This window comes from Corapipo altera, unplaced genomic scaffold (assembly GCF_003945725.1).
Source record: "Corapipo altera isolate COAL_440 unplaced genomic scaffold, ASM394572v1 67, whole genome shotgun sequence".
NCBI classification, from domain to species: domain Eukaryota; kingdom Metazoa; phylum Chordata; class Aves; order Passeriformes; family Pipridae; genus Corapipo; species Corapipo altera.
The window spans coordinates 6,860,785-6,887,254 of NW_020884906.1; the positions used below are offsets into that span (position 1 = coordinate 6,860,785).

General features: G+C 44.5%; 1 protein-coding gene across 1 annotated transcript; it reads right to left on the reverse strand.

The window, feature by feature from the left end:
* Positions 1-845: 845 nt before the first annotated feature.
* NAA25 (N(alpha)-acetyltransferase 25, NatB auxiliary subunit) lies at positions 846-26,428 on the reverse strand. Its single transcript, XM_027652097.1, is given in 25 exon segments — positions 846-4,004; positions 4,137-4,283; positions 4,703-4,813; positions 5,028-5,125; positions 5,552-5,617; positions 5,979-6,102; positions 6,311-6,554; positions 6,862-6,987; positions 7,541-7,692; positions 11,372-11,471; positions 12,099-12,279; positions 13,185-13,271; positions 13,744-13,951; positions 16,360-16,472; positions 17,186-17,355; positions 17,694-17,783; positions 18,604-18,715; positions 19,191-19,269; positions 19,687-19,794; positions 20,590-20,664; positions 21,198-21,316; positions 22,910-23,048; positions 24,088-24,173; positions 26,375-26,405; positions 26,408-26,428. Coding segments are annotated over 25 exon segments (2,910 nt in total). The 3' UTR covers positions 846-3,881.
* Between the last annotated feature and the right edge of the window lie 42 nt (positions 26,429-26,470).

Here is a 26,470-nt window from a genome sequence, read left to right on the forward strand (position 1 = left end):
CCCGCACCCCGCGGGCGCTGCCGGGGGCGGGACACACGGCCGTGCGGTGTCCCCGCCCCCCCGCACCGAGCGCTTCAACAGGCGCGGCGGCGCCCGCGGGCCGTACCTTGTAGAAGGTGACGGTGTCGAGCGGCACGGAGCCCTTGGTGTGCAGCGTGCTGCCGCCGGGCAGCGCCAGGCCGAGCAGGCACAGCAGCACCGAGCCCGCGGCCGCCGCCGCAGCCATGGCAGAGCGCAGGGAGCCGAGCTGCCGGGACACGTGACGGCGCGACGGCCGCCGCCGGGGGCTCGCCCCGCCCCGCAGCCCCGCGGGCACCGAGGGAGCGGCGCCGGGCGGGACCGCGGGTACCTCCCACGGGCACCTCCCCCGGGCCGGGGATGCTGCGGCGAAATAAGGCTTCCAGCGGCAATTCCACAGGAGAGCAAGGCAGGGAAAGGCAAGAGGCAGGATCTGGCCACGCAGAGTAGCAGGGAGGGTGTGTGCATCTCTATCCAGGGTGGTCACTGCCATAGCACTGCCACAGCCCCCTCAGACAGGGCGTTTGTTGTTATAACCAGAGGAGATCTCCTGCACCGAAAGATTTGCATGCATTTCAGCCAGCGATGCATAAAGCATGAAGAGCAGGCTGACAGATCATCATGTCAAAGCACTGACACATCCCAGCCCCCTCCCCCAGCAGTCATCACCGAGGATCCCCCCCTCTTTCCAACCTCCCTCTTTGCAGGTAATTTGATTTTCTGCTTGTGCTGCACCAGCACAATCTGGCTTCACCCAAGGGCTTACAAACATAGTGTAGATGAGCACTTTGATTGCATCCAGACAGAAAAATGAGAGGCAGCAATACTGATTTGTAACGAAACTGACTTTTATATAAATTATAAACCCATCCAGTTTAAAGCAGTTCAGTTGCAGTTGTGTCATTTAAGTCCGTAGAAGGCCGAGGCGTACACATCTCCTACAGTCATAAATTAACAGGAATCAAGGAAGAGAAAGTTCAGATAAGGCTGCAAATACAACAACAACAACAAAAAATTCCCTAAGTTTACTAGCGGTTAAAATAAAGTCATGATTATCAAGGATTGCAAAATATAAATGCAATTTTTGAACAGTTAAAAAGTACAAAAATGATGGGCAACACAAACAAGCATCGTACAGTTTGTCCTGTGTGTAGACAGAGCAGGGTAGGAGATTTCCAACCTTTATCTACATCAGACACTGATTTTAAGCCAAGAGGAGTTGAGGAAATCTGTAAAAGGATCGTGGCTCATGATCCCAGTAGTACAAAAGCAGTATTTTTTTCAGTCTGTAAACAGTAGTCTTGGTAGCTTCTTCTAGGTATGTTTTTCAATTCATCACCCAAAAAAAGAAAAATCCAAAACAAACAAAAACAAATCCTAAGGGTGGAAGAAAGGGAACAGCAGCAATGGGTTATAGCTTGAATTTCATATCAGGTCCCTGTGGGACATATTCTGGAGGGGAAATGCTCTTTCGTAAGAAATATATAATATATTTAACTGTACACAATTTATAAGGGGAGAGAAATTCTCCCTCAACCAAGCCCCCAGTCAGTCAGTACAGAGTCATCTTTGTACACCGCTTCCTCCTAAAGAGAAACTACAGCTTGGGAAAGGATGGCATATGGTTTTAAAAAACACTGAGTAATCCAAAAATTCTGTTTGACAAGGTTATCACTCAGCAGTGGCTGGAACTGGAACGAGGAGAGCAGGTAACACTGACACAGTCACTATTCCCCCTGTGCTGCCAGCACTGGGACGGGGAGTGAGCCATGGTTCCACCTCATCCCAGATGACACACGTCCCCCACAGCAGTTTCAATTCTGCTTTCAAGGGAGCTGATGCAGAAAACCTTTTTTTAACCTAAGTTCTGCTTTCAGCCCACAGGAGGATTTTAAACTTGGTCGTGTTACCTCACACTTCACTTGTGTCATCGTTGCTTATTGACACAACCGGTTGAGTTCAACCTGGTGCAGCAGCAATGGAAGGAAAGCCCAGCATGGATCAGCCCCTGGACTGTCCCCTTCCCCTCTGGCTGAGGGCACTGTGACAACCTTGCATTCAGTGCTGGTGTTTGTGCAAAGCCTCTGGAATTAGCAAAGCCTGGGGAGGGAGGGGACAGGGACAGCAGCAGGGACACTTTGCCCCTGTGACTGAGAAGGGCAGTGCCTGGTTTTGGCTCAGTGCTGCTCCAAACTGGCACCATCTCACCACTGGGGCTGTTTTCACTCACCCTGCACGTCTGAAAGCACCAACTTCGGTCACCAGTCTTGCTTTAATTTAAGGAGCACACCCTTCTTTCAAAAAAGATATTTCTATACAACATATAAGAGTTCAGTTTTGGTTTTTTCCTTTTCTTTTTTTTTTTTTTTTTCCCCCCCAGAGAAGTATTACTATAAAACAGACTTAACACATTTTGGTATTCCTCCAGCCCAGAGCACTTACCAGACATCATGAGTAAACCATCAGGACATCCATGACAATTTGACAACCTGCAGGCATTCCTTTCCCTTTCAGGATGGGGGCAAAGCAAAACTAAATCCAGCAAGAGCAGCTACGGGAGTTTTTTTTTTTTTAATAGAGGGGATTTATTAAAAAAATAGTCTCATCAACATTCTAGCATTGCTAACAAAACAAAAGAGATGACAAAGGCAGTCAGCTCTCTCAAAACTTTAAATCTAGACCTTGCATACCTGCTGCTTTAAATCAGATGAGGAATCTGTGGAGTCTGACCTGTCCCTTATTTTGCAGGTACATGAACTTTTTTTGCCTATCACTTCTAGGCTGCATTGCTCCTTTAAAATGAAAAAAACCAGCAGAAATGCAGATTCTGTGGGAGCAGATGATATGATCACACTTTCTAACAGAAAGCTTAATGAGCCAGTACTGGAATAATCAAAGTTCAACTGCAAAAAGCAAGCTACAGGTGCAAAAAGGGTTCTCAGCCTCGTTCCACAGCGGAAGCAAAAGTCACCTCTGCCAACTTAAAACCAAAGCCAATAGGATTTCATTTCTATTAAAATATTGAAGTCTTAAAGTTTCAGTAATCTAAATACACTTTTTAAAAGTCATGACTGTTGCTGTTTTACATTAAACTGACATGATATCAGCAGTGTCACACTTCACTGCACGTTATATACAAGGTCTCTGGGTTTGTCCTTTTTTTGCTGAAACGCCCGTTCCCATCTCCCTCTGGAGTTTGCTCCTCATCACATTGGCAGTTTCTCTGAGTGTGAAAACACAGCGTGTGCACTGACACCTCCTCCCTCCATTCTCTCCTCAGAGGAACCAGCTGAGTCCCAGCCGAGGGAGTTCTCCCATGTGGCCTCACCTCTCCCTGCTGGACCAACACATGGAATTCTTTCAGCAGGACCAGGTGCTCTGCAGACAAAACAGGCAGCTCCAAACCAGGCTCATCTCATTAGAGGTGGCTGAACGTGGACATCTACAATTCCTGCATTTCTAAGGCAAGGACCATACAAAAATTATAAACACTGTATGGTGATGAAAATACAACTCCTTGGAGAAAGATGCTTTACACTGGATTTCTATTGCTGCTTCTAAAGACCATCTCCAGTTGTTTCTAGAGATCAGAAGGGAAGAAAGTTAATTTTCTCCTGTTGCAATATGCTTATGAACATGTATAAAAAGTGGTCAAACCCCGGTGAAGGGTCCCTGCTTCTCATTTATGTACAATAATTTAAATCAGCTCAATACATCTGTAATACCTAAAAAAATTGTTTCATGATTTTAAGTCCTTCATGCATTATGAGGAAGTTCTGGATTAAAGTGATGGTATAGTGGATGTTGCTTCTGTCTGGGACTCTGGTGTCACTCCCCTGTGGAGTCTGTCAAGGATGCATTTCTCAAATCTTTAGTTTTTTAATGGTATCGAGTCTCTTTTTCAGCAGCTCCCCAATTTCCTGAACTGAGTGATGGTAACTGCTCTGGACCTTCCCTTGTACAGTCTTTGTAAACTTTTTTTCTTCCTGCAAAATGCAAAAGAGAAATAATTCACTGCACAGCAACTGTTTAAATCCCCCCTTTAAACTTCATCCACCATCTCAAACACTGACAAGAAATTTGTGAGGACCAGAGTGTTTACAAAGGGTATCTCTTACCTGTAAAAGCAGAGTGTCCTTGAGGGACAGCTCTTCAAGTTTTAGTGCAGTCAGAATTATTTCAAGCCCTTTGATATGATCTATTACATTGGAAGTTAATGTCTGTAGTTCAGTTACATAATCCAGGAAGTGGGTAAATACAGGTGGCTATAAAAACAAATACATATATTTAATTTATAAACACATATTAATGTCCATTCTATCTGACAACTCACATTGTAACATCATTCTATCCCTTCTCCCCAGTGCTAAGCTATATTTTACCTACCCAGATAAACACTCCCAGCTAACAAGTTTACTGTAGTGCATTTGAGGTCTGTGACACTCTAGACTTTAGTGTTTCCCATTAAAAAACTGTCACATGATGTCACATGTGCCACATAACCACTGGATTTTAAACAGCACTTTCAAAAATTAGCCCTGAGTCACCTTTACCCCACGTCAGCCTCCACAAGGCAGAGGTTACAAAAACCAGTTTATGCTCATGTTATCTATGCTGATTTTTCTTTCAGTATAAATAAGCTGTGATTGGGGGTAGGGGAGGAAAGAAGAATGATTGTCTGTACCATAGCTACACTGCTTTCTTTTTTTTTCTTCTTCTTTTTTTGCAGGTTGGATTTAAAAGGTCGGAGGACACTGTCACAGTAACTTGATACCCACAGGGCAATGGAGATCGTCTGGAAAAAAGGTACAAACGTGTTACAGGTTGCATTTACAGGAGGCTTCTAAACTCATTTTAGTGTTCTTACTGGTAAGACTCACAATAGATGGAATATGCAACAAAATCTCTGCTCTCATGAGTGACTGAGATCAAACTTTCACCGTGTTTCAGTCCCAACATTTCTACCCCCGGTCCTCCCAAATTATTGGTTTCCAAAACACCCAAAATACCTCAACAAAGAAGACTAAGTTTTCTAACAGGTTTGGATGAGTTTTCAAGATGCCATCTCTGACTTCGATCAAATCACCTTTACATTTATTGAACAAATCTGAAAAGAAGAAAGAAAAAGGACAAAGTAGAGCACCATAAATGTATATTTTCTGTACATGACATATCTTAGTGCAGCGTTCAGAGCTGGGAGGGGACTGCCCACTAAGCAGTTAATGAGAAGGTCCAGCTCTCACATTTCCTCTGAATTGTGGTTCACTACAAACAGCATCTCCACACCTTTCATCAGGCCCAGGGGAGACAGGATTTGCCAGACCAGGCTGCAGGGGAAGTGCAGTGACAGGACAGGGGACATTCTGAGCATGCATCAGCTTCAATCAGACAAGCCAAGGGCCATCTCAGCCTTCTCCAAGCATCTTTCACAGAGTCTGCAGGTGCAATAACACACTCCCAGCCCTGCAGCATCCTCAGAGGAGCAGGAAGCACTGCCTTAGCTACCAGTGTCTATTCTGGAATTACCATTTACCTGTCAGTCGTTCTACTAAAGACTTGAAACTATTCCCTATTCTTTCCTGGATTTCTGCTGAATCTTCTGCAAAGAAATAGAAATACAAAATGATAAGCTACAAATTTCTGTATTTTCTGCTTCCAGAAAACCAAAAGGCATTTAAATGTAATTCAGTGTCAGCAGTCAAAAGCAAATGCAACTGCTTTCAAAGAGGAGCCAGAATTACATCAATATACACTGTACAACAACAAAGACTTGCATAAAACATTAAATGAAGGCACTGGCTCCCAGATAATTCAGTGTCAGACAGAAAATTAACACACAAGTAACAGTTTTGGGTCCACATCATCCAACGCCCAGCAGCTTTCAAACCAAACAGAGACACATCTCACTCCCTCCCACCCACCACGGCAATCTGGTGAAACCCCTGCCCCCAAACACTTACCTAAGCCATTGGTATCTAGTTCATAAATATCACTAACAAGATAAAACAAGCTAGTCTGGCACTGACAGCTGCCATTGCTGAAGAAGCCAGCCATTCGGGTGGGAGGAGGGCCAAGGACAGGATACTAGGCAAGAAGCAAAGAAAAAGATAAAGGTGTTGCAGCTTTTCCTCATCTCAAACCCAGAGTCTGGCACATCTCCCAGTCACATTCACACCCCACAAACCCAGGGGCAGGTAAGTGCACTGTGCAGCCTGCGGGGTGTTACACGATGCAGGTTCTCTGCTCACATTCACAGTTTCACACTCAGGAAGAGCTTTGGCTTCACTGGTACCTGAATTTTTTGTTCTAGAAACTTCTTCCCTGAATCCACCGCCGCTTCCAGCTGCTGGAGCAGGGATCTGATGGTGTCAATCCTGGAGGAGACGCCGTTCTCTGCAGTCTTTTCCGAGTTCTTTGGTTGGATGGTGTGGCTCAGAGTCGGAAGGCCGCTCACCAGCCTCAAAGTCAAGGACCGGATCCGCAACCACAGGGTTTCTTCCTCCAGTGAGAGTTTCCTATGTTCTTCAGAAATGTCCCTACAGAAAGGCACCAAGGGTTGTCAGGGAAATGCTCCAACTTGGCACAGCAGCTAAAGCTTTCCTGAGGCACAAAAGCCTACCCAAAGCTCTCCTAGAATGGATGAAGACGAAGGAGTGGCCAGAAATAAGGAAAACTATTAATATATAAAAAGTCAGCACTGCTAGAAGTGATGGATGATGCTTGTTAAGCCTGCGGTCGGCCAGCCCAGGGAACATTAAATTTTGTTGCCCTGGAAGGAATTTCTTTGCCATGTGTGTTGTAAGGAAATAGTGTGACTCTAGAGTTGAGGGCATTTCTACTCACCTGTCTTTTGGATCCCAGCTAAACAAGACTGTCAGGTCCCTGTTGTCACGCAAATCTTTCCATGGAATGTCATCCTCCTCTGGGCTCAGACTCATGGACTTTATACTTTCTTCTAAACTGGTTGATCTGGACATAAGAACAAGCATTAAATCAAACATCTGATCACTGGAAAGAGAAATCACAGCTCACTAACAGACCATGTTCTGTCCACTGTGCAGCTCTGCTGATGGCAGGAGTGTGGCACACACTTGGAACTACCAAGGATGTGAAGAGAAAGCAAATTAAAATCACAGACTAAAATCTTAGAGTTAGAAAAGACCTCCAAGATCATCAAGCCCAGCCACCAGCTCAGCACCACCACCATGTTCACCACCAAACCATGTCCTCAAAGTGCCACATTTACACGTTTTTTGAACACTTCCAGGGATGGTGACTCCACCACTTCCCCAGGTAGCCTGTTCCAACTCTTGACAACCCCTTCCACGAAAGAATTTTTCCTAGTATCTAATCTCAACCTCCTCAGCACAACCTGAGACCATTAAAGGCAGAGAGGAGCATCAGGAGGAGAGAGATGTTTCTGCCAGAGCTGCAGGTGCAGCTCCCCAAGGTCTCACTCGGCCCGTGTTCTGCCCATGCACAAACCCCCCCAGTTTCCTCCCCCTCCAGGTGCTGAACTCACATATTTGCTTCAAGTAAGAGGTCCAACAACATCCGCTCTGTGCGAACTTGGGCGAAGTGAAGGGAAGAGTTCAGCCTGTTCCTGAAGGCAATGAATTCCGGGATCTTCTCAAACGCCCCGTACTTGTAGGCTTGGATGATGTATTCTGAGGTCTGGAAGAGAACACACAGCAGTCCTGTGTTAGTCACTGCCCCAAAATGGGAATAACCACCCATTTAACAAGGTCACTGCCAAGGAATTGCATTTCTGGGGATTTATGCACTCAGAGATCAGAACCTGACAGATCTTCAATCCCCGGGAGAAGTCTGCATTTCTCCAAGTCATCCCCTTTGCTACTTTAATTTGGGAATGCCCAGATACTCCAGAGGCAGTGGGTTTTAACAACCCAACCAACACTAATGAGATTTAACAACCAAACCAACACTAAGCATCATGTTCCTGTCACCACAGACTGAAGAGATGATTTTGGAAGGCTTTTTTCCCCTTCCTTTTTTTTTTTGTTTTCCAAATAATTAAATCCTTGCTTCATTATGAGAAATACTTCCAGGCAAAAGAAAGATATCCCAGATTTTCTGGAACTTACTTGGATGTGCATCACATATTACCACAACATAGATTTAAAAAAAAATAAAAAATTACTCACACATTTTTTTATTTGTTTCTCCTTTTTATTAGAGTTTTGAATACAGTATCACACAGTGTGTACATGTTACAATACAAACACCAAAGGAAGCTCTCAAGGTCCATGGGATACTTTGCTTCCCCTCTGATGAAATGCAGCAATAAAGGCAGGCAGCCAATATTTCACAGTCCAGGCAATCTCCAAAAAGGAGATTTATGTGATGAAGGAGCCCCAAACAAGCACAATGTTATAATGAAAATGTCTGAAGTGTAGAGACAGAGTGAACTGTTTCTGCTCCCAGCCTTGAGAGGTGGTTGTATTTTTTAGCCTCAGCATTACTCCACAAATGAGAAATTCTGGCAAATCAAGTATTTTCTTCTGAACAAGATTCTGAACTGCACTGAAGATGAGAAGCACCAAGAAAAGGCCAATTTTATATGGTCCTGACAGACTCGACCTGTCTGGAAGGCTCTGAGAGACCAGAAGGCAGCACTTACAGATCAAAATCACTTTTTCTTTCCCTCCAACACGAAAAACTATATATATTTTTTTTTTATTTTCCCCTAAGAAATTTGGTTATTTGCAATGTATGAAAAAAAGATGCCAAATATTCAGCAACATACCCTGTGATAACCAGCCTTGCAGAGGTGCTTGTCAGGCTGCAGGACTGGGCTATGGGTGCTAATTCAACTCATCGGCGTGGATTTTAAATCCCCCCAGGCCACGTTGGTGCTGTTTGCCTGCAGTATCTGCACAAATCAGAGACGGACGGACACAAGAGAGTTAGAGATTACTTGGGGTTCTGCACAGTTGAAGGAGGACTTGAGAAGGATTTTAGTTCTGGCCAAATATAGCAATGCTGCCTCCTCTCTCCTCCCTGTCCTTGGCATCCTCTCCCTGAGAGAAATACAGCATTGCACAGCATCCTAAATGGCTGTTCCGTGGGACCCACTCAAACGGGATTCACGTCAGGCTGTGAAGTTCAGCAAGAAGGAAAAATGGATTTATCCAAAGCAATCAGTGTGATTCAGGAGCTCTATTTTTATACCAGACCACTTGGTTTACATCCCACACTTCCTGCACAGCGTTGCACAGGACGCAGGCTCTGTGCTGGAAGACACTGCATCTCTCTCAACAGTGACCTAGGGAGGAGCAGGCAGCACTAGAAATCCTGGAAAATGGGAATTTTTGAAGGACAGTCCTCCTTTAACACTGCAGTTAGATGTGGTCACAGGGCTTGAAGGGGAAGCTGCTGTCAGGACCCTGAGCATGAAGGGGCAAACCCAGCAGCAAAGACACTGCTATCAGATCCTGACCTTTTGATACTCAGGACATGTCTTATGGCAAGGAATCCCTTTCTTCACCCCCTCTCTTGCCACAACATCATCCTCAGTGAAAGGACCCTGAACTGAGCCTTCACCTCCTGCAATTTGCACCTCACGCTTGGTTTAAAGGACACTTCCTATTTGCAAGTACAGCTTTTGAGGCACTACCCAACAAAAGGATCTTAAGGATACAACCACTGGAAGTGTTCAGAACACATGAGAGATTTGGCTACCTGGGAGCAAAAACAGCTCATGGTCCTTTGGTCACCCACACTCTGTCTCCAAGACAAGACACGATATGAGTGGGTTCCAGTTGCATCCTCATCTTGTCACATGAAGAATTCTAACATTCTACTGCACCACTTGTGCCCCTCTGGTAATTCCAATATTTTAAGGTGTAGCAGCACGGTCGAACTGTTCAGGCAACACCTTTTCAGGATTCCTGGAACACGAGTTGAGTAGCATTTTCCTGCCAACAGCACTTGGAACGCTGCCTTCTTCATCTGCGTACAGATGTTGAGCTACTGGAGACAACCAACTCTTCTCTGCCACAAGAACTTTTATCATTGATGCCAAAGAGAATAACCTGCTTCCCAGGGAACCACACCTGAATTACTTGATTGTTTTCCATGGAAAGATGATTTCTTGATGCTTTCCAATGCAGTGTTCCCAAGCAGACGAGTCACATCCCACAGTTTTTCTGATTCGCTTTTCTCACCTGTACCCAGCAGTCACGTGTTTTATTCACACAGTTGGTTCTGGGGATGCTTTTCACTAACATCCACCAAATGACTTTTAAACAAGACTGAAAAGTTACACCTCACCAAAAAAAAAAAAAAAGCTGCCACTACCAGCAATAGACACACAGGATAAAATCTGGATCCAGAGCTTCACTCCCAGGAATCCAAAGCCTCTTAGCAAGAGGAATCAGTTAAACAACAAGCAAATGAGGGATCCAAAGCACAGCGAGCTCCCAACCCATCCTACAATCCATGTGCTGCTCTGTGCATCCAGCAAATTCTTGTGTCAGACACAGGTCACAGGAACTCAGCATCTCCCTTCCAGGCACAGGGAATGGCAACGGGAATCCTGTACCTGGGAATCACTTGGGCTGCTAACACAGCAAGGGAATTCTCAGGGATTCCTCTGTGAGCATCTTTACTGCTCAGTTCAGACAACTCCTGTGTTTTTATCTATTGCTGGGAGAGTGGGAAAGCAAGTTGTGTGACTGCAGAGCCTTTAGAGCCAATTTAGCCATTTGCCACTGAAATGCACCTTTGTTTCTTAGGAATTAAAACCCAGTTTTTTCACCTACCTCTTAACAGTGACCAAACTGTACAACATAAACACACAGGATATATTCCCACTCCTCAGAATGGGGTGGTCCCTTTATAATGAAGTGCACCCCCCATGACCCCTGTGTGCCCAGCACAGCCATCACTGAGTCAGTGATTGTAACATAAAGGATTCATAATGTGCCATCCCATCCTGAGCCACCACCCCTGGCTGGCTCCATGACTGTCCAAAATGCCAGTTTTATGACACCAGGGTTTTTTTGCCACATGACATTTCACTTCAATTACTCGATAAAATCACAAACTGTTGATTTAAAAGTAATCATATCTGGTTTTTTTGAAGAGTATTAAAACTGGCTTTAATAAAAAGAAAGCCAAAGCAAAACCTCATGTAACAGTAAGTTGCAAATTCCTGCAGTAAGAAACACAGGTTGAGGCAACCTTTACTACAAAGTTGCACATACTATTCCTCCTTGTTATCATGTTATTAACCTGCATTTCCATAAGCCCTTACAAAGGGCACAGGTTTCTCCAAGTCTCCTTGACATATTGCCCTGTTACAAAGTCACAGAGGTTTCTTTCAACTTACATCTTTCTGGTTGGAGTGGAAAAACCTGAGTGCAAAATTGCAGGATTGGGATGCAGCAGCATAATGGCCCAGGGACTCGGCGTAGCGTGTCAGGAGATACCTGCAGCAAACACAGCAATGTCAGCCCCAGCCCAGGAACCCCAACCCCAGACAGCTGCAGCACAGCCCAGCTTTCAGAGGAAATGTGGAGATTTAACAGCATTCACATCAACAACTTTCATATTCAAGTTTAGGTTTGAAAAGTAGAGGAAGGAACTCTTAATTTTTTTAAAATAGTATGTGAGGAGTTGGGGTTCCTCCATCCACCTCAAGTGTGGCAAGAGCTTTACTCAGTTAGATGCCCCCAAACATACTCAATTAGATGGCCCCAAAAACACCAACCAAGGCCATTTAGTGTGTTTGCTTTAACTAGTGTTCCCAAGCTTTCCTGAGCAACACCACAAGCTGGAAAATCAAGCTCTGACTAGCATCAAGATAGATGTTTCACAAATTTCCTCCAGATTAGTTAATACTCAGTTAATTCTCTGAAAATCCAACACAGGAAAGATACTGTGGAGTATCTTTCCACAGGGGAGTGGATGTGTCTCAAAACCCCCAAAACACTTTTACACAGTGTATGAAAAGCTGATAATCTGCTCTCTTTTGGGTGGCAGAGCAAAGTGCAGGTCTCAGAAGGGGTTCTGAGGGTCAGCAGCAGCAGGGATTATTCTCAGTATGTACCACCCACCCGATGGTGTCGTGCTGGATGTGCTTGGCATCGAGGCTGGAGTAGAGCTCAGCCACGGGTTCGAACGCCCCGAGCCGGCAGTAGATCCGGATGAGCAGCAACTTAAACTGAGCATTGGAAGGACTGTGAGCCAACCCCTCCTCCAGCAGAGTCAGGCACTGCCACACAGCTGCCTCTTCACCTGCAGACACACAGAACACAGGTGTGAGCAGAGAGAGGCACCCAACAGCCCTCAGCACAATTCCCTCTGGGACTGGAGCTTCCTGCTGTTACACACCTCCCCTGAACGGTGCCAGGGATTTACAAGTGCAGATGGCACAAATGTAACACCTGCTCCAGCACTACTGCTGCTCCCTGAGGGAATGGGGGAGGAGTAATTCCCAGGGAATACCCAGCTCACATCTGCACAGAGCACAGCCCTCACAGTGAGCCCACTGCAGGCAAAGTGACCCTCCCTGATGGATCCTGCACTGACTGGGAATTCTAGTTTACACATACAAAGCAATCCTAAGCATTATGCAAAAGAGCCAGGAATTCAAGAGTCCATGTGCACCAGTGACCTGCCAGGAGCCTGACTATGGCTTTACTCAGGTTAAAGATTAAATCTTCCTCGGGAAAGACAAAGGCATTACTGACAACTACATGGAACATAAACAGTGCTCATGGACATCCACCACTGGACACTGTGGGACTAAGAGACACAAGGAAGAGGTGTGGAGTACAGCAATACTCAAGACATGGAGCAGGTCCCAGCAGGTCTAGAAACCAGGGATCCAAAAGACAAAGTATGTCAGGAAGGGGAAGGAATGCTCCCGAAACACTTCTCATATCAGAAAGGAGTTGTCAGCAGAGCTCGTGCAAAGGGAGAGAAACAAGGAATTAATCAGAAAAATTAAATCCCTTTAGAGGTCAGTGAGATTCAGGTCAAATACCAGCTGAACAGAGACTCCTCAAATACCCCATATTGCCAAAAAACAACCCCAGAAAGCTACAGGCCATGCCAGGTACTCACTGCCTACAGGGACACAGTCCCCCCACCCAACCATCCAGGGTGGTGATAAGCAAGGCACAATTTTGGGAACGTACCTTCCAGCCACAGATCAAGCAGCAGGTGAACTGCAAGCAGGCAGTAGTAATCTGAAAACTGCAATTCAGTTTTCAAACAAGATTTCCCTAAAAAGAAAAAAGAAAGTTACTAACAGTGCCGTCAGCAGATCTCACAGGCAGCGTTGTCAAGTGACACATCCATATATGTGGATTATAACCACAGTTTAATTTATAAAATCAGAATCAGAAGTGTCTTAAAAACTCAAGCAACTTCATAGACGCTGCATTTGTTTATCACTGAGTGGATTTTGGGGCAATTCATACATTGAATCTGCTGGAAGAAGAAGGGACTCTCCCACAAATGCAAGATTCACAAATTAATACTCCTGGCCCAGGTATTTGTTCTGTGCACACAAGTGATAAAGTACAGCTTTTACAAAGTAAAAACCACCCCGGAAAGTCTTGTTTATCTTTAAAATACATTAAAATAAAAAAAAAAACTAAAGGAAATTCAAGTATAGCCGAGGCTATAATGACAAGGAGGAAGCCAAGTGTCCTCAGCACTGAGCTGCAGGATCAGGTTACAGATGTTCCTCACCGAACTCCAACCCATGGCGGTATCTGAACATCAGCTCCCGCACCACTGTCAGCTTCTCCTTCTTGTCCATGGCGTGGTAGATGCCCAGGAGCCTGGAGAGCTGCACCACACACAGGTGCTGCTGCAGGGCCTTGATGTCCCCTGGAAGGGCCACCTCGTTCTCGGCCGCTGCTGACAGGGGGATCACCTCCAGCAGCTGCTGGATGAACTGGGAGAGAAACACTGGGGTTCAATCCTGAGGGCAAAGCATCATTCCCCCCCTCAAACCAAGCCAAAAGAGCAAGGTGGAAACATTGAATCAGTCACATCAGTGATGCTCTGAACAGCAAACTAATCACAGTCCTCAGCCACAGAAATGGGACTCTGGCCCCCAAGCACTACAAAGGGCAGGCAGAGGGAAAAAGTGCTTAAAAATCCCAAACTAACCTCAAAATGGAGTTAAACAGCAGCATCTGAACTATTCAGGAGAATTTTAAGTCTTTCTTAAGAAAGTTTATCTAATTTGGAGCATTAAACTAAATGAAGATTTCTACTGCTCCACATGAATGATGTATCAATATCAACCTTGATGTCACATTGAATCAGTGGTTAAAGATACTTAACTTTGCTATTTTTTAATTCTTGAGCACACAGCTCTAGTTGCACTTGATGGCTTTTATTAAGTTTCATCAAACAGATGGAAGAAAAAAAGAAAATCAGGGGCAGGTTTCCAATGCATTGACACACCAGGGAGTTCAAGCACCTGTTAACACTCCCAGTAATAACAGATGCAATTAAAATAATTAGTTGCTGAAAGGCTTCACAGCACACTTCCAGGCAAATGTGGTTTTGCACGAGCTGTTACATTTTCCCTCAGCTCTGAAGTAATGTGAGGTCATCAGCTTTGATTAATGACTTCTTGCTTGAATTAAGTTGTCAGAAAAGCAGCCTGTCATTGTTTGCTGTTTTAATGGGAGACAGAAGAGTACTCCCAACACACAGCCAAGGGCTGGACACCAGTTTCTTATTGTGAACACTGTTGGATTTTAGGGCAAATTTAAAATTGAGTTAAAGCCAAAGAATTCAGCTTTACTGCACTTGGTATTGACACATAGGAACTGCATCAAATGCAAGCCTGAGGCCAAAAGCTTCACAGCCAGAGAGGAGCAACACCAAGGCACCACACACACCAATTCCCATTTTCCCACAGAACAGGCTGGAGATTGTTGACAGATCTTTGCAGTTTGAGGGTTTGCCAAGCTGAGCAAGGTCAACCACATCACTTGGCTCTATACTCCAATTTACACCTCTCGAAGTCAAGACTGATGTCATGACCACTATTTCTGGAATATCTCACATGTCAGTGGCCCAGCAAGATCTCCACCTTCCCAGCTACTGAACTGTAACTGTAATTTCAAAATTCATCAGCCCTTCAGCACCACAAAACCTCCTCAACTACTCGTGCCCTTGACCGAGTTAAACTGCTGCAGATGCTGCTTTAGACACAGTCAGAGAACAGCCAAACACTGGCAAAACCTTCCAATCCATCAGTTTGACACGATATATATTCCAGAATTTATTCAGTAAATCAGCAGCAGTTTTAAGGCCAGACAAAGTTTTAGAGAACTTATTCAAAGTCATGGTTTTACAAGCACTGGGACAAAACTGTCACCTAAACTATTACTGACTATCATTCTTTCCACTCCTGGTTTAGAGTTTGTTTCCTGGAAAGTTAGGATTAAGCCTGATCAGTACTTCAGGGTTACCTGACAACAGTATCACCATTTCCAGAACCAGGAGTTAAACATCCTTCTGACCAAATCTCTTGCCAGTGGGGTAAAACCCACACCTTTAAACATGAAACATCAGCCATCCACCCATGCCAGGGTCACCTTTCATCAGCAGTGTGGCTGTGGGAAGAGCTGTATTAGCCCTCAAAAACACTGTAATAAACTAAAGAACCACGTTATCTACACTTTGTTTACCAACATTTTCTCCCAGCCTGTGGCTGATCCTGGATTCCCTGCCCTCCCCAGCGCTGATCCCTGCACACAATGGCCCAGACAAACACTGGGGTGAGTGACAGGATTCCCAGCTGCTGAAGTCATTCAGGGCTGCTCATGACTCTGCACAAATGGACTTTTCAGTCCCAGAGAGCTGTTTCAGAGAGAGATTCTGGAAAAAACTGCCGTAGGTCTCTCCATCACCCCTCAAGCAGCATCAATGTGTCCATTCTTTGGCACTGCCAGAGCCAAGCAAAGCACCTCTGGGACACCCTCCCTGCATGGGATGAGGGAGCAGCTTTTTCCCATTAAACAGAGAAGTTTGAGCTCAAAGCCTGACACCTGATACCTTGAAATGGTAATAAAAATGCCAAAGGAATACAAGATCTAAGACTCTGCAGGATCAAACTCAGCTTTAAACCTCCAGTAAAAATCCTCAGAATGAAACTGCTCAGTGTTCAGATGTTCACAGTATTTTCTACAGCACAAAGAGTTCTCTGAATTTCAAACAGAAAGGAAAAATTTGATGTTGCCAGTCTTTCCATATGATCCACAGGTATTTTAAGATAAAAGCACTAGAGTGCAAACATCCACTGCAGTTCCTGCCACACTTTATCACTTTATCTTTCCTTACCTTTGAGTATTGGCTGGGTGAGAGGAGATCCACAAACACTTTGAGATCAGTAAAACAGCAGGGTTTGTCCCCAAATTTTTTGAAGTATTGGAACATTAGCTCTTCTGGATCACCTAGGGAAAAGCCCAGTCCATCTTTTTAACACGCTCCAGTACAAGTTGAATCTGTAAAATCACTCAGAAATCTGTTCATGCTTTTTTTTCCCTCCTTCAAGATTACAGAGTGATTTAGAAAACAGAGCTGCAGATTTTAACAGAAGCTCAATGTCTCTGGTAACCAAGAACACAAAAAAACCACCCCAAGGGCTTCATTCAAGCTCCTCTGGCAGATAAGTGCTCAGCAATACAGGAATGCACACCCAGCCTCTGCTTATCTAACCACAACTTATTTTTGGATGGTAACACAAAAAGAACTAGTAAGGAGCACAGATGTTGCTCTAATCATGTTCTCTTTCACTGATTGCCTAAATGCCACTTTTAAATGCGAGTTTTTAAAAAGCAAACCCAAAAAACTTAAATGAACTCCCCCCACCTCCAAAGACTGCAGCGTTAACAGCTGGACTTTCCAAAGAGCAGAGCAGCAGGAACACAGTGTCAGTGACTGCTCCTAAATCCCAGAGGTCCTGAAAACTTCCCTGCTGGCTTTTCCAAGCCTGGACTAGTCTGAACTACCTGCCTTTCTTCAGGGCTCACCCTTTAATGCTTTCAAAATTCTTTACGCAGAGAACAGCAGGTATGTTTTCGTCACAGACATTGTGTTTAACTCAGTGTTCCAAGTTTTTTTCTCTCTCCAAAAGCTGGATTCCTCCCCCAGCCATGGCTCTTACCTAGCTTATATTCATCATTGCAGCCTCTGTGTCTCAGACGCCTGATCAGCTCCAGTTTGGCTAAATATGGTCCCCGGAGTGGCCGAGAGCTCTTGGACTCCTCCGTGATCCTCTCCTCTATAAACTCCACAGCTTGTTCCACAGAACAGTGCACCTCTCCTTCCAGAGAGCTGGGAATTAAAGACAAAACCTTCTTGGATTTTTCCCAGCGTGAGGGCAGGGATAACACACACTCAGTACTCCCAGGATACTCTTAAGGAAATCTAAAATCCACTAAATCCATCACCACGGAAAATATTAACTGGAAGAGTTCTACAGTGCACAAACAGCTGTTTCCAATAATTGCCAGACTCTAGATAAAAGCAAGGATAACACAGGAAACAAAGTAGGGAAAACACATCATTTGGGGTGTGAAGTCAAGGAGCCACCCAAATATTGAATATATGGACACAAACAATTTGCTGTAGCACAAAGGGCAAAAAAACCCACAGCAAAACTGGCAACTTACTGCTCTTCTTCTGCTGGAGGTGTCCAGGACTCATCAATGAGTTGAAACACTGAATCAAAGTAAGTTATATAAAACTGCCAGTCATCTGAGCTGAAACAAAAATCAGGCACAGGACAAAATTTAGGGAATTGCCAAAACAGTAATTCACAGCTAGAACTGCATTCCTTGCCAAAGATAAACTTAAGGAATGGCACATCATCATATTAGAGGAAAAACCCAACTGCAATAATAAAATCATTTCCCCTCCAAAAGGTCTCACATCTTAAGAACTCCATCATCCTGAATTTCTTGAAATGTATTAAATGAAACCATTTCAATACAAAATTGAGGCAAGCTATAAACTTTCCTCCTCACATTTACATTCCACAGCTCAGCAACATCCCCACAAAATGCAAAGGCAGAAGTTTCTCTTCTGTATTTAACGGCAGAGCTAAACTCAAAAAGCAAACAACACATCTCTCCTGACAGTTCTGAGACAGATCTGATCAGACTGGAATGTTCTGTCTCCTGGTGCATCTGTTCCAAGCACCACATGCATTTCCCACTGTGAAGTCTGGCCAAGTGAGAGAAATAAAGTTAGAGAAAATGAAATGCAAATGCAGTTCTCCTCCCCTCTATCAGAGCTGGACAACCAGCACGTCCTTTAGAAATAAGGAGGTAACTACACTTTACTGCATTAATGTGTTGCTAAATCCTGCTTGAAAAAGCAGCACCTACAACCTTGTGCCCTTCACCACATCCCTTCACCACTCCACCCTGCCACCCTTCTCCCCAGGCTTTGGAGCATAAAGCTTTGAGATCCTCTGATATTCTTCTCTTTTAGCCCCAGAAAGCCACTAAACAAGGCAATCCACAACCAAGCAGGGATTTTTCATCCACGTTTTGGCAGGACTGCAGCACCACCCCTCACTTTTTGAGCAGCAGCCGCCTGGACAGCGCGTTGCACTCGGGCCACCGCCGCAGCTTCTTGTACATGGCCATGCACTTGTTCTCCCGGCTCTGCAGCTCACTGGTCAGCTTCTCTGCACCACAAACACAAGGGAACCTCATGTCAGCACTGCTTTCCTTCTCTGCCTGCTGCAGAAAGCTTCTTATTATAGCCCAGCATGCAAAACAGTGTAAGAGAACAGGAGAGAAGACAGGGAGAGAGATTTCCTATGGAAACCGTCATATCCCAACTCCTTAAAACTCCATGTCAATCCTCAGAAAGGGTATTAGAAACTTCATTTTTTCTTTCAAATGGCAGCTACAACAAAGAAGCATAATATCAACTTACTACTGCAAAATCCACCACTGAATAACATTTGAATTCCATAAACAAGTGGGTAAAACCAAGTGGTACAAACACGTCCAGAGTTTGCACCAAGGTTTGAAATTGCTGCTAACTCAGGCTTCCTAAAATATTACTATTTTTTTCTGGAAGCAGTGGGCAAGTCTGAAGCAAAGGAGAACTCTGTGTCCTCCACACAACTCTGATTTATTAACAGAATAAATTACCTCCCAGTTTTCCTCTCACAACGTCTAAGGCTTCCTTGTACTTCTCCAAACGTTCCAGAATCATGTAGTACAGTTCAACCTTAAAAGAAAGATTAGACTGCAGTGAAATTTGCTGGGAAAACCATACACAGGTGTGCCAAAAAATAAACTAGGAGACACCAGGCCTGCACAGTTATCTTTAGTATCCCAAAGGGTGGAGCACTCCGAAATGTAGGTCTTTTTTTCCATTCTTAGTCCTCAGGGTTTTTTTTGGGGCCTCACAGGGAGCAAAGCACTTCATCAGTCAAATGAAATGCCAAAAATCTGCCTTGGCCACACAATTCCAAATCCCTCTTAACCCCCTGCTCTTGGTTTTCCTTCTGTTCCACTCCATCCACATTTACTTGCAAAACATTACTGATTATTATCTTGGAAAACTGTTAAAATAATCAACTTCCCAGTGCACTGCTTGTCTCAACAAAGCTCAAATCAAGCCGAAAGTATCCCCAAGTCTTACTTCAGCCTCAGCTTCAATCTTATCCTCCTTCACCATTTTTTCCACCATTCTCTCAGCCAGTGGTAAAAACATGGTCTTGGAGAGGTTTTCATCCTGTGCTGAGATGGACTGAGGGAGAGAAGGATTATTGGAACAGCTCAGCAACTTTTTGTCCTGTCCCACCCACTGCTTTTTTCACTTTGGAAGAAGAAAAAAAACAACCCAGGTGCTTCAAACCCCCCCAGCCACCCATCCAGAGCTGCCTCCTGTGACCTGCAGAGTGCAACTGCTCTGGGAAAAGGAGCAGTAAAATTAGTGACACACAGAAAAGCTCATTTTTGATTATACTGACCAGAGATTTGCACATCTGAGCACACAATATTCGTGGTAAAAACCATGGAGCCAGAACATATTTGTGTGTTCCACAGCACAGTATTTTAGAGAATGTGATTAATGCCCCTCATGCTTATTTTTTGTTTGATTTTGTGTCTGATTAGTGCCCAAATCTCTGTCTCAACTAAGAGCAGCACAGCTGATCTGTGTCTATTCCTGCAGACTCTGCCAAGTCCAGAGCTCTCATTTTTTCCCTCCAAGAGCCTTTGTAATTTCATTAGAGAGGAACAGTTCTGACTGAGAAACTGCAGATATTTGAGGATTTATTCATTATCTCTCTACTAAAATGACAGTAAGATATTAGTCCAGCTCAGAGAATAATTCAGTTGTATAAACATGGTAAGGCAACAGTTAAATTGCATCATAAAAACACTTCAGCATTCATTTGGGACCACAACAATAGTGCTACTTAAGGAGGGCTCAGCCCTTCTCCCAGCACCACCCAGGAACAGGTCAAACACCATTTTACTTAATCTCTAATGTTTTCATTCAGAACATTTCTGTATCAGACAAACTCAACACTGTACACACCTGCATGATCAGGCTCATCACAGACCAGAAATAATACGGATTTTTGGGTACAATCTTATAAAGTGCCATTCCAGCCTGAAAAATAGAAGCCAAAAGTTTCATCATTCCTGAAATATATTTCTTTCCAAGCTTTCATGACAGACAGCAATGATGGCAGTGACAACACAGAATTAGCAATTAGTGCCCTTTAGTTTTTCTTCACTGAATTCCACCAATACAAGCCCAGCTGCATGTTGGATGCCACACTAAGAGCATGGGAGAGATTACTCTTCCCAGATAACAGAGAACTAAGGAGGAAATGAAGTGTGAAAAAATGGATCAGAAGATCTTTCTCTATATTTTCATCTATTCCAGAATTCCTTGTAATACACTCCCAGCACAGACCAGTTCAAGGCACAGCTTTAAGGAAAGAAAGCTCTTCCCTTCAGACAGCCCAACCCCTAAAAAATGGGGTTTTAAGCCTTTCTGTAAAAACCAGCACAGAGTTTAACTTCTGCACTAACCAAGCTCAGCTTTTGGAAGATTCCTTGTAACATGACAAGGCACTGACAGTAAGAAATACAGAAAAATACACCTTAAAATAGCCAAACACCAATTGTTGCTCGTACCTGTTGCATCTTCTTGTACTCCCCAACCCTGGCATAGGCCATGAAGAGGTGAGAGTGATACTCTTCACTGTTGGGAACCTTCTTTACAGCTGCCTCGTACAGTTTAGTCACCAGTTCAGCTAAATCAAAACCAGATGCTTGAGTTAAGACAAATTTGGGAATATTTTAAAGCACAGCTGCCTAAAGAGCACCAGTGATGCTCTGAAATCACCCTAATTACACCCAGCAGCCACAGAAATGGTGCCCTGGCCCCCAGGCACCACAAACAGCAGGCAAAGGAGAAAAGTGCTTAAAAAACCCCAAACCAACCTCAAAATAGAGTCAAATCAAAAGGGAGTTAAACAGCAACAACTGAACTGTTCAGAATTTTAAGTCTTTTTCTTAGGAAAGTTTATCTAATTTGGAGCACTAAACTTAATGAAGATTTCTACTGTTCCATGTGAATTATGTATCAAACCCAACATTTTCAGAGCCTGATATTAAACTAATTATTCTTATCACAGTTTGACTTATATTAATTATATCCTGTTACTTCCCAATTGCCTATTTCAGTATTCTAAACAATTATTCCACTCTATACTTTTTGATAATAGGTCTATCATGACAAAATACTTCTGACATTATAACATGCAAAACTTTCTTACATTTTCTTCCTTCCAGATTTTTTCCCTACATATAAAACTGTAGCTCAGTGTAGTATTAGAAAATTAAAAGTAATTTTTCTTTCATAGTTTCTTTCATAGTTTAGAAATACTTGACAAACAGATATAAAACATCTAATTCCAATTTCCTTGCAGGACCAGAAGCACCTCACATCCACAAGTTCCTGAGTTATAAACCTAAAAGTTATAAAGCTCAACTTAAAACCTTGTGGAAGTTGTTTGGTATCACAGAAAGGCTCTTGACATTCCCAGGGGTTTCTGCTGAAGTCACAAATACGCACAGAAATTTGGTGTTATTTAAGAAATGATGCTTTAACTCCATAAACAAACTGGGACAGCATCAGCAATTGCAGACTGACACCAAACAGCCATTTCTGCAGCAGCTGTTTCACCCCATGGTCATTTCTCCAGCAATTCAACAATAAATACTGGTACCAACACCACCCCACAAGGAGCTGCCAGGGACAACAAGTGTTCAGAGCTGCACCTAAGAAGGATATAAGGTCTGGCTTCTTTCAGAAAAGCACAGGAAGCTTTACTCCATCACTCCAACATGATTTAGTACTTTTAAAACAGAGAATCACTATGAGGAACCAGACTGAGGAGTTGCTGTGGTCAAACTGGGAGGGTGGGATTTCCCTCCCGTTTCTCACCCAGTTTCCTGAGCCTGAACCCCTCGACTACAACACAGCACCAAACACACTCCAAACCACAACCCACTGATTTGCAATCTCTGCCACATCTACTGACAACAAGTTCCAATAGTTTCGTTAACAAAAAGTGAACTCACAGGCTGCTGGATGATTATCAACCTGCTTCATTTAGGAACTGTTACACAATCATGTTAATGAGAAACCTGAACAAGGTTTTTTTAGCTTTATGGAGATCACTGGAGCCTTACAGGCATCATTTAAATTCTCTGAGTCCCTTGCAGCCTCTCATAGACACAAACTCTGGATTTTGCACGTTTCCCACCACGGTGGGTCCCACAAACTTCTGGCAGAACGTAAATAATTGAGATTTTTAAGGCAGGCAAAGGAACAAACTCACGTCGGTGCATTTCCCGGTACAGGATGGTTAGTGCCTGCAAGGAATTATCATCTGTGGGTTCAAGTGCTGCTACTTCTTGTGCCAGAGCATAGGCTTCATCCTGCTTGCCAGTCCTCTGCAAGCCAATGGCCTTCAGAACCTGTGGACACAACACAGGCAGCTCTCAGGATTTGCAATTACCAATGGAAATCCTCTTGTTCCTCATCAGGCTTTGCCCAACCACCTTGTTTCTCCTACAGAACTTCAGCTTTTATTAAGCTTCTAACCCATATGGCTGTAAAGAAAAACTCCCAAATCCAGGCTGCATCAAAGAGGGGGATTTGATTTCCTACCAAATATCCAGGCTGTTCCAGCATCACCTGCCACTGGGTTTTCTCCCCTGCAGGCTGAACACTGGCCAGTCCTGCCCATTTTCATTTGTTTCTTTTCAATAACTGGCCAGAAAGAAGTGACATAAATGAGATTCAGGTCAATGACACTCTCTGCAGTTTGGGAAGCTTTCAGAACATAAAAGTGGTGTGACCCGTAGAGGGAAACCCCCAGGGAAATGAAGAAAGTAGAAAGAGAGTCACATGTTCGGAAAAGTGAAGGACAGAACTGCCTTTCCTTCACCAGGGCACTGCAAGGGGGGAGAGGACAAGAAGCAGAAGACCAAATGCCTCCAAAATTATGGAATCACAAAATCCCAGAATGGTTTGGGTTGGAGGGACCTTAAAGCTCATCCAGTCCCACCCCCTGCCATGGGCAGGGACACCTTCCACTATCCCAGGTTGCTCCAAGCCCTGTCCAACCTGGCCTTGGACACTCCCAGGGATGGGGCAGCCACAGCTGCTCTGGGCAACCTGTTCAGTTGGTATGTTTTACAAAGACTCCACCCCGCAGGAGAAGTTTTGGTGCAAGCTCCTACAGGGAAGTGTCCCAACCTGAGGTCTCAAAGAGGCATTTCTGAGACCCAGCCCATGTACCAAGGTTGTCTGGGTGGTGCTGACAGCCAGACAATGAGCTCAGGTGTAACCAGTGCTCCGCTCACTACCCACAGGATCTGTCTTGTTCAGGCAAACAAGACACATGGATCAGGACAGAGATATTCCAGAGGGTTCAGAAGACACTGGTCTCTGGAAGATCACAGTGAAACACCTCAGACAGAATGAGGTGGGTGCCCCCCAAGCCACACTTACCTTGGCACAGTGAAGGTCCTTGTGCTTTTTGAGCAGTTTATCCGCTTGCTGGATTGCCATTTTATTATTGCCATTATCCAGATAATCTGCACAGGAACAACACAGCCAGTGTTACACACAGCACAAGGCCACTCTGCAAAGCCATCTCCAGTTTTATCCTCTGCTCTTACACCAGGAGCACAAACCACCTTTTCCTTGTAAAATTACTCCTAAGCCAAATGTTGAACGTGTCACTTTGTGGGTGAAGGATTCATCTCATTGTGCTGGTTTTAGTCATCCAAACAAACAAGCTTTTGTAATTACTCCACATGGATCATGACAGCAACAAAAGAGACACATAATAGAAGGGATTCTGCAGCAACAGCTCTTTGCTGGCAATGCAGCTCCAGTGCTTCAGCAGGAAAAGGAGAAATTAACTGGGTGTGCCTTTGGGAGATTTTCAGTGACTTTAACAGGCAGGAGGTTACAAACTTAACACTTACACTCCATAAAAGTGTTCAGTGAGAACTCCTTGTCCACACCATCCATCCCCCAGGCAGAGCAAACCTGCCCCCTCACAGAGCACCACTGTGCTTCCACCAGACTGCTTTTGCAGACACAAGTGTGAAGCATCAATATTTCCTTGGGGACATCCCACTATCCAGTGAAACTTCAGCTGCAGAAAACCCACCTCGAGACCATTTTCTGCTTTTTAGCTTGGAATTATAATTTTCAGATTGATCATCATGTTATTAGATAATTACAAGCAAGGAGTTTTAGATCAAGACATGACCCCTGTGTGCCTCCCTTCCCTCAAAAATTCCTGTTACCAACACGAAACCCAGCTTAGCTGCCCCTTCATGTGCCAAGGGAAGGGTCTGCTCACACTGCTGTGGCCAAACTATCAGCTGAGCTCATTCCAGTTAACTGGAGTTACATTACACACCTCTTTCTCCTCAAGACTGTCGTTCCCACTATGAGACAGAACTCTTCTACTGAGTAAAAAGGTGACCTTTGGTGATTCCTGAGCACATGGTACAAACTGTGCATCTCTGCTAATGAGATTTATATTCAGCAGCTCCCACATTATTTCCACGGCCAATGTGTGCTGCAGATTTAAAGCAGAGTTAATTGGGCTCCTGAGACCATACAGAGCAACCCTCAAACGAGGCAGTATCTCCACACTCCCCAAAACTAAACACTGCTGCACAAAATCCAGTCTGAAGCCACGATACTTTGTCTTCACATGGGTGTTTTAACTCAGGAAAACCCGTGTATCACCTTTAACATTAAACTTAAGGAGGGATTTCTCGGTGAAGAGGCTTCAAAAGTGTGCAACAGAACATCAGAAACTCTGATTTAAGGATCTGTGTCACACAGTTTACTGACACACAAATTACCCACCACTGTCTGAGGTTGTTGAACATCTCAACTTTGGGTCTCTCAAAGTAAACCAAATAACCCACAAACCTCCCTAAACTGCAGCATGAGGAGACTGTGCTTTGCTAATAAGTCAGTTTGTTGGAAGTCAGAGTAGGTGGCACATTCCAAAGGAACTAAAGGAAAATAAACTCCAGCCCACATCAGTCACAGGTCTGTAGGTGGGAGGCTGGAAATGGAACACCTGAACTTTCAGGTGAAGGCAGAACGAGCCCAGATGAAAGATAAGCAGAGCTGTCGAGGAACTCTGGGGAACCACAGCACAAACGTGAAAACACTGGTTTAAATCAAGAGCCAGACCTCGGCCCTGCCGCTGCACATCCCCAGCTGATGATCTGGGGAAGTTGTGTATTTACATCTCTAAGGACACACACTTTATTCTGGGTTCTGCAGCACCACAGCCTGAATTCAAACCTCACACTGCAGATAATCCTTTCCAGAACGAGCAGAAAAAGATTCTAAAGCTCTCTCCCTAAAAGCTCCACTCCCTGAAAGGAACACAACGAGACATTCAACATCATCTGCTTCGACACCGGCTGAATTCACCCAGATTTTTTCTGTTAAGACCACTTCTCACCCGGGTCATACCACAGATAACCGCACACCAATAAACCCGGCAATCACAGCACGGACAGCAAACTAAGGGAAAACACTTAAAAACGCGACATAAAGGCAAACCGCAACGAATTTGGAACACTTTTAACCGAACAAAACCATCTCCCCTCCCTCTCCCCGGAGCCCACCGGGGGACGCAGAGCCCGGACCGCACCACCCCAAAGCACACCCCGAGAGCCGACAAAACAGTCGGGATCATTTCCCAAAACCTCCATCATATTTTTTATTTTTTTTTTAAGGGAAGAAACGCTACCGTAGCCCGCGGAAGCGTTTATCCTCCCCCCCACCATTCTCCCCACATCTGCATAGAGACAACGCTGCCTCCAAACCTCTTTAAAGCAACGCCGAC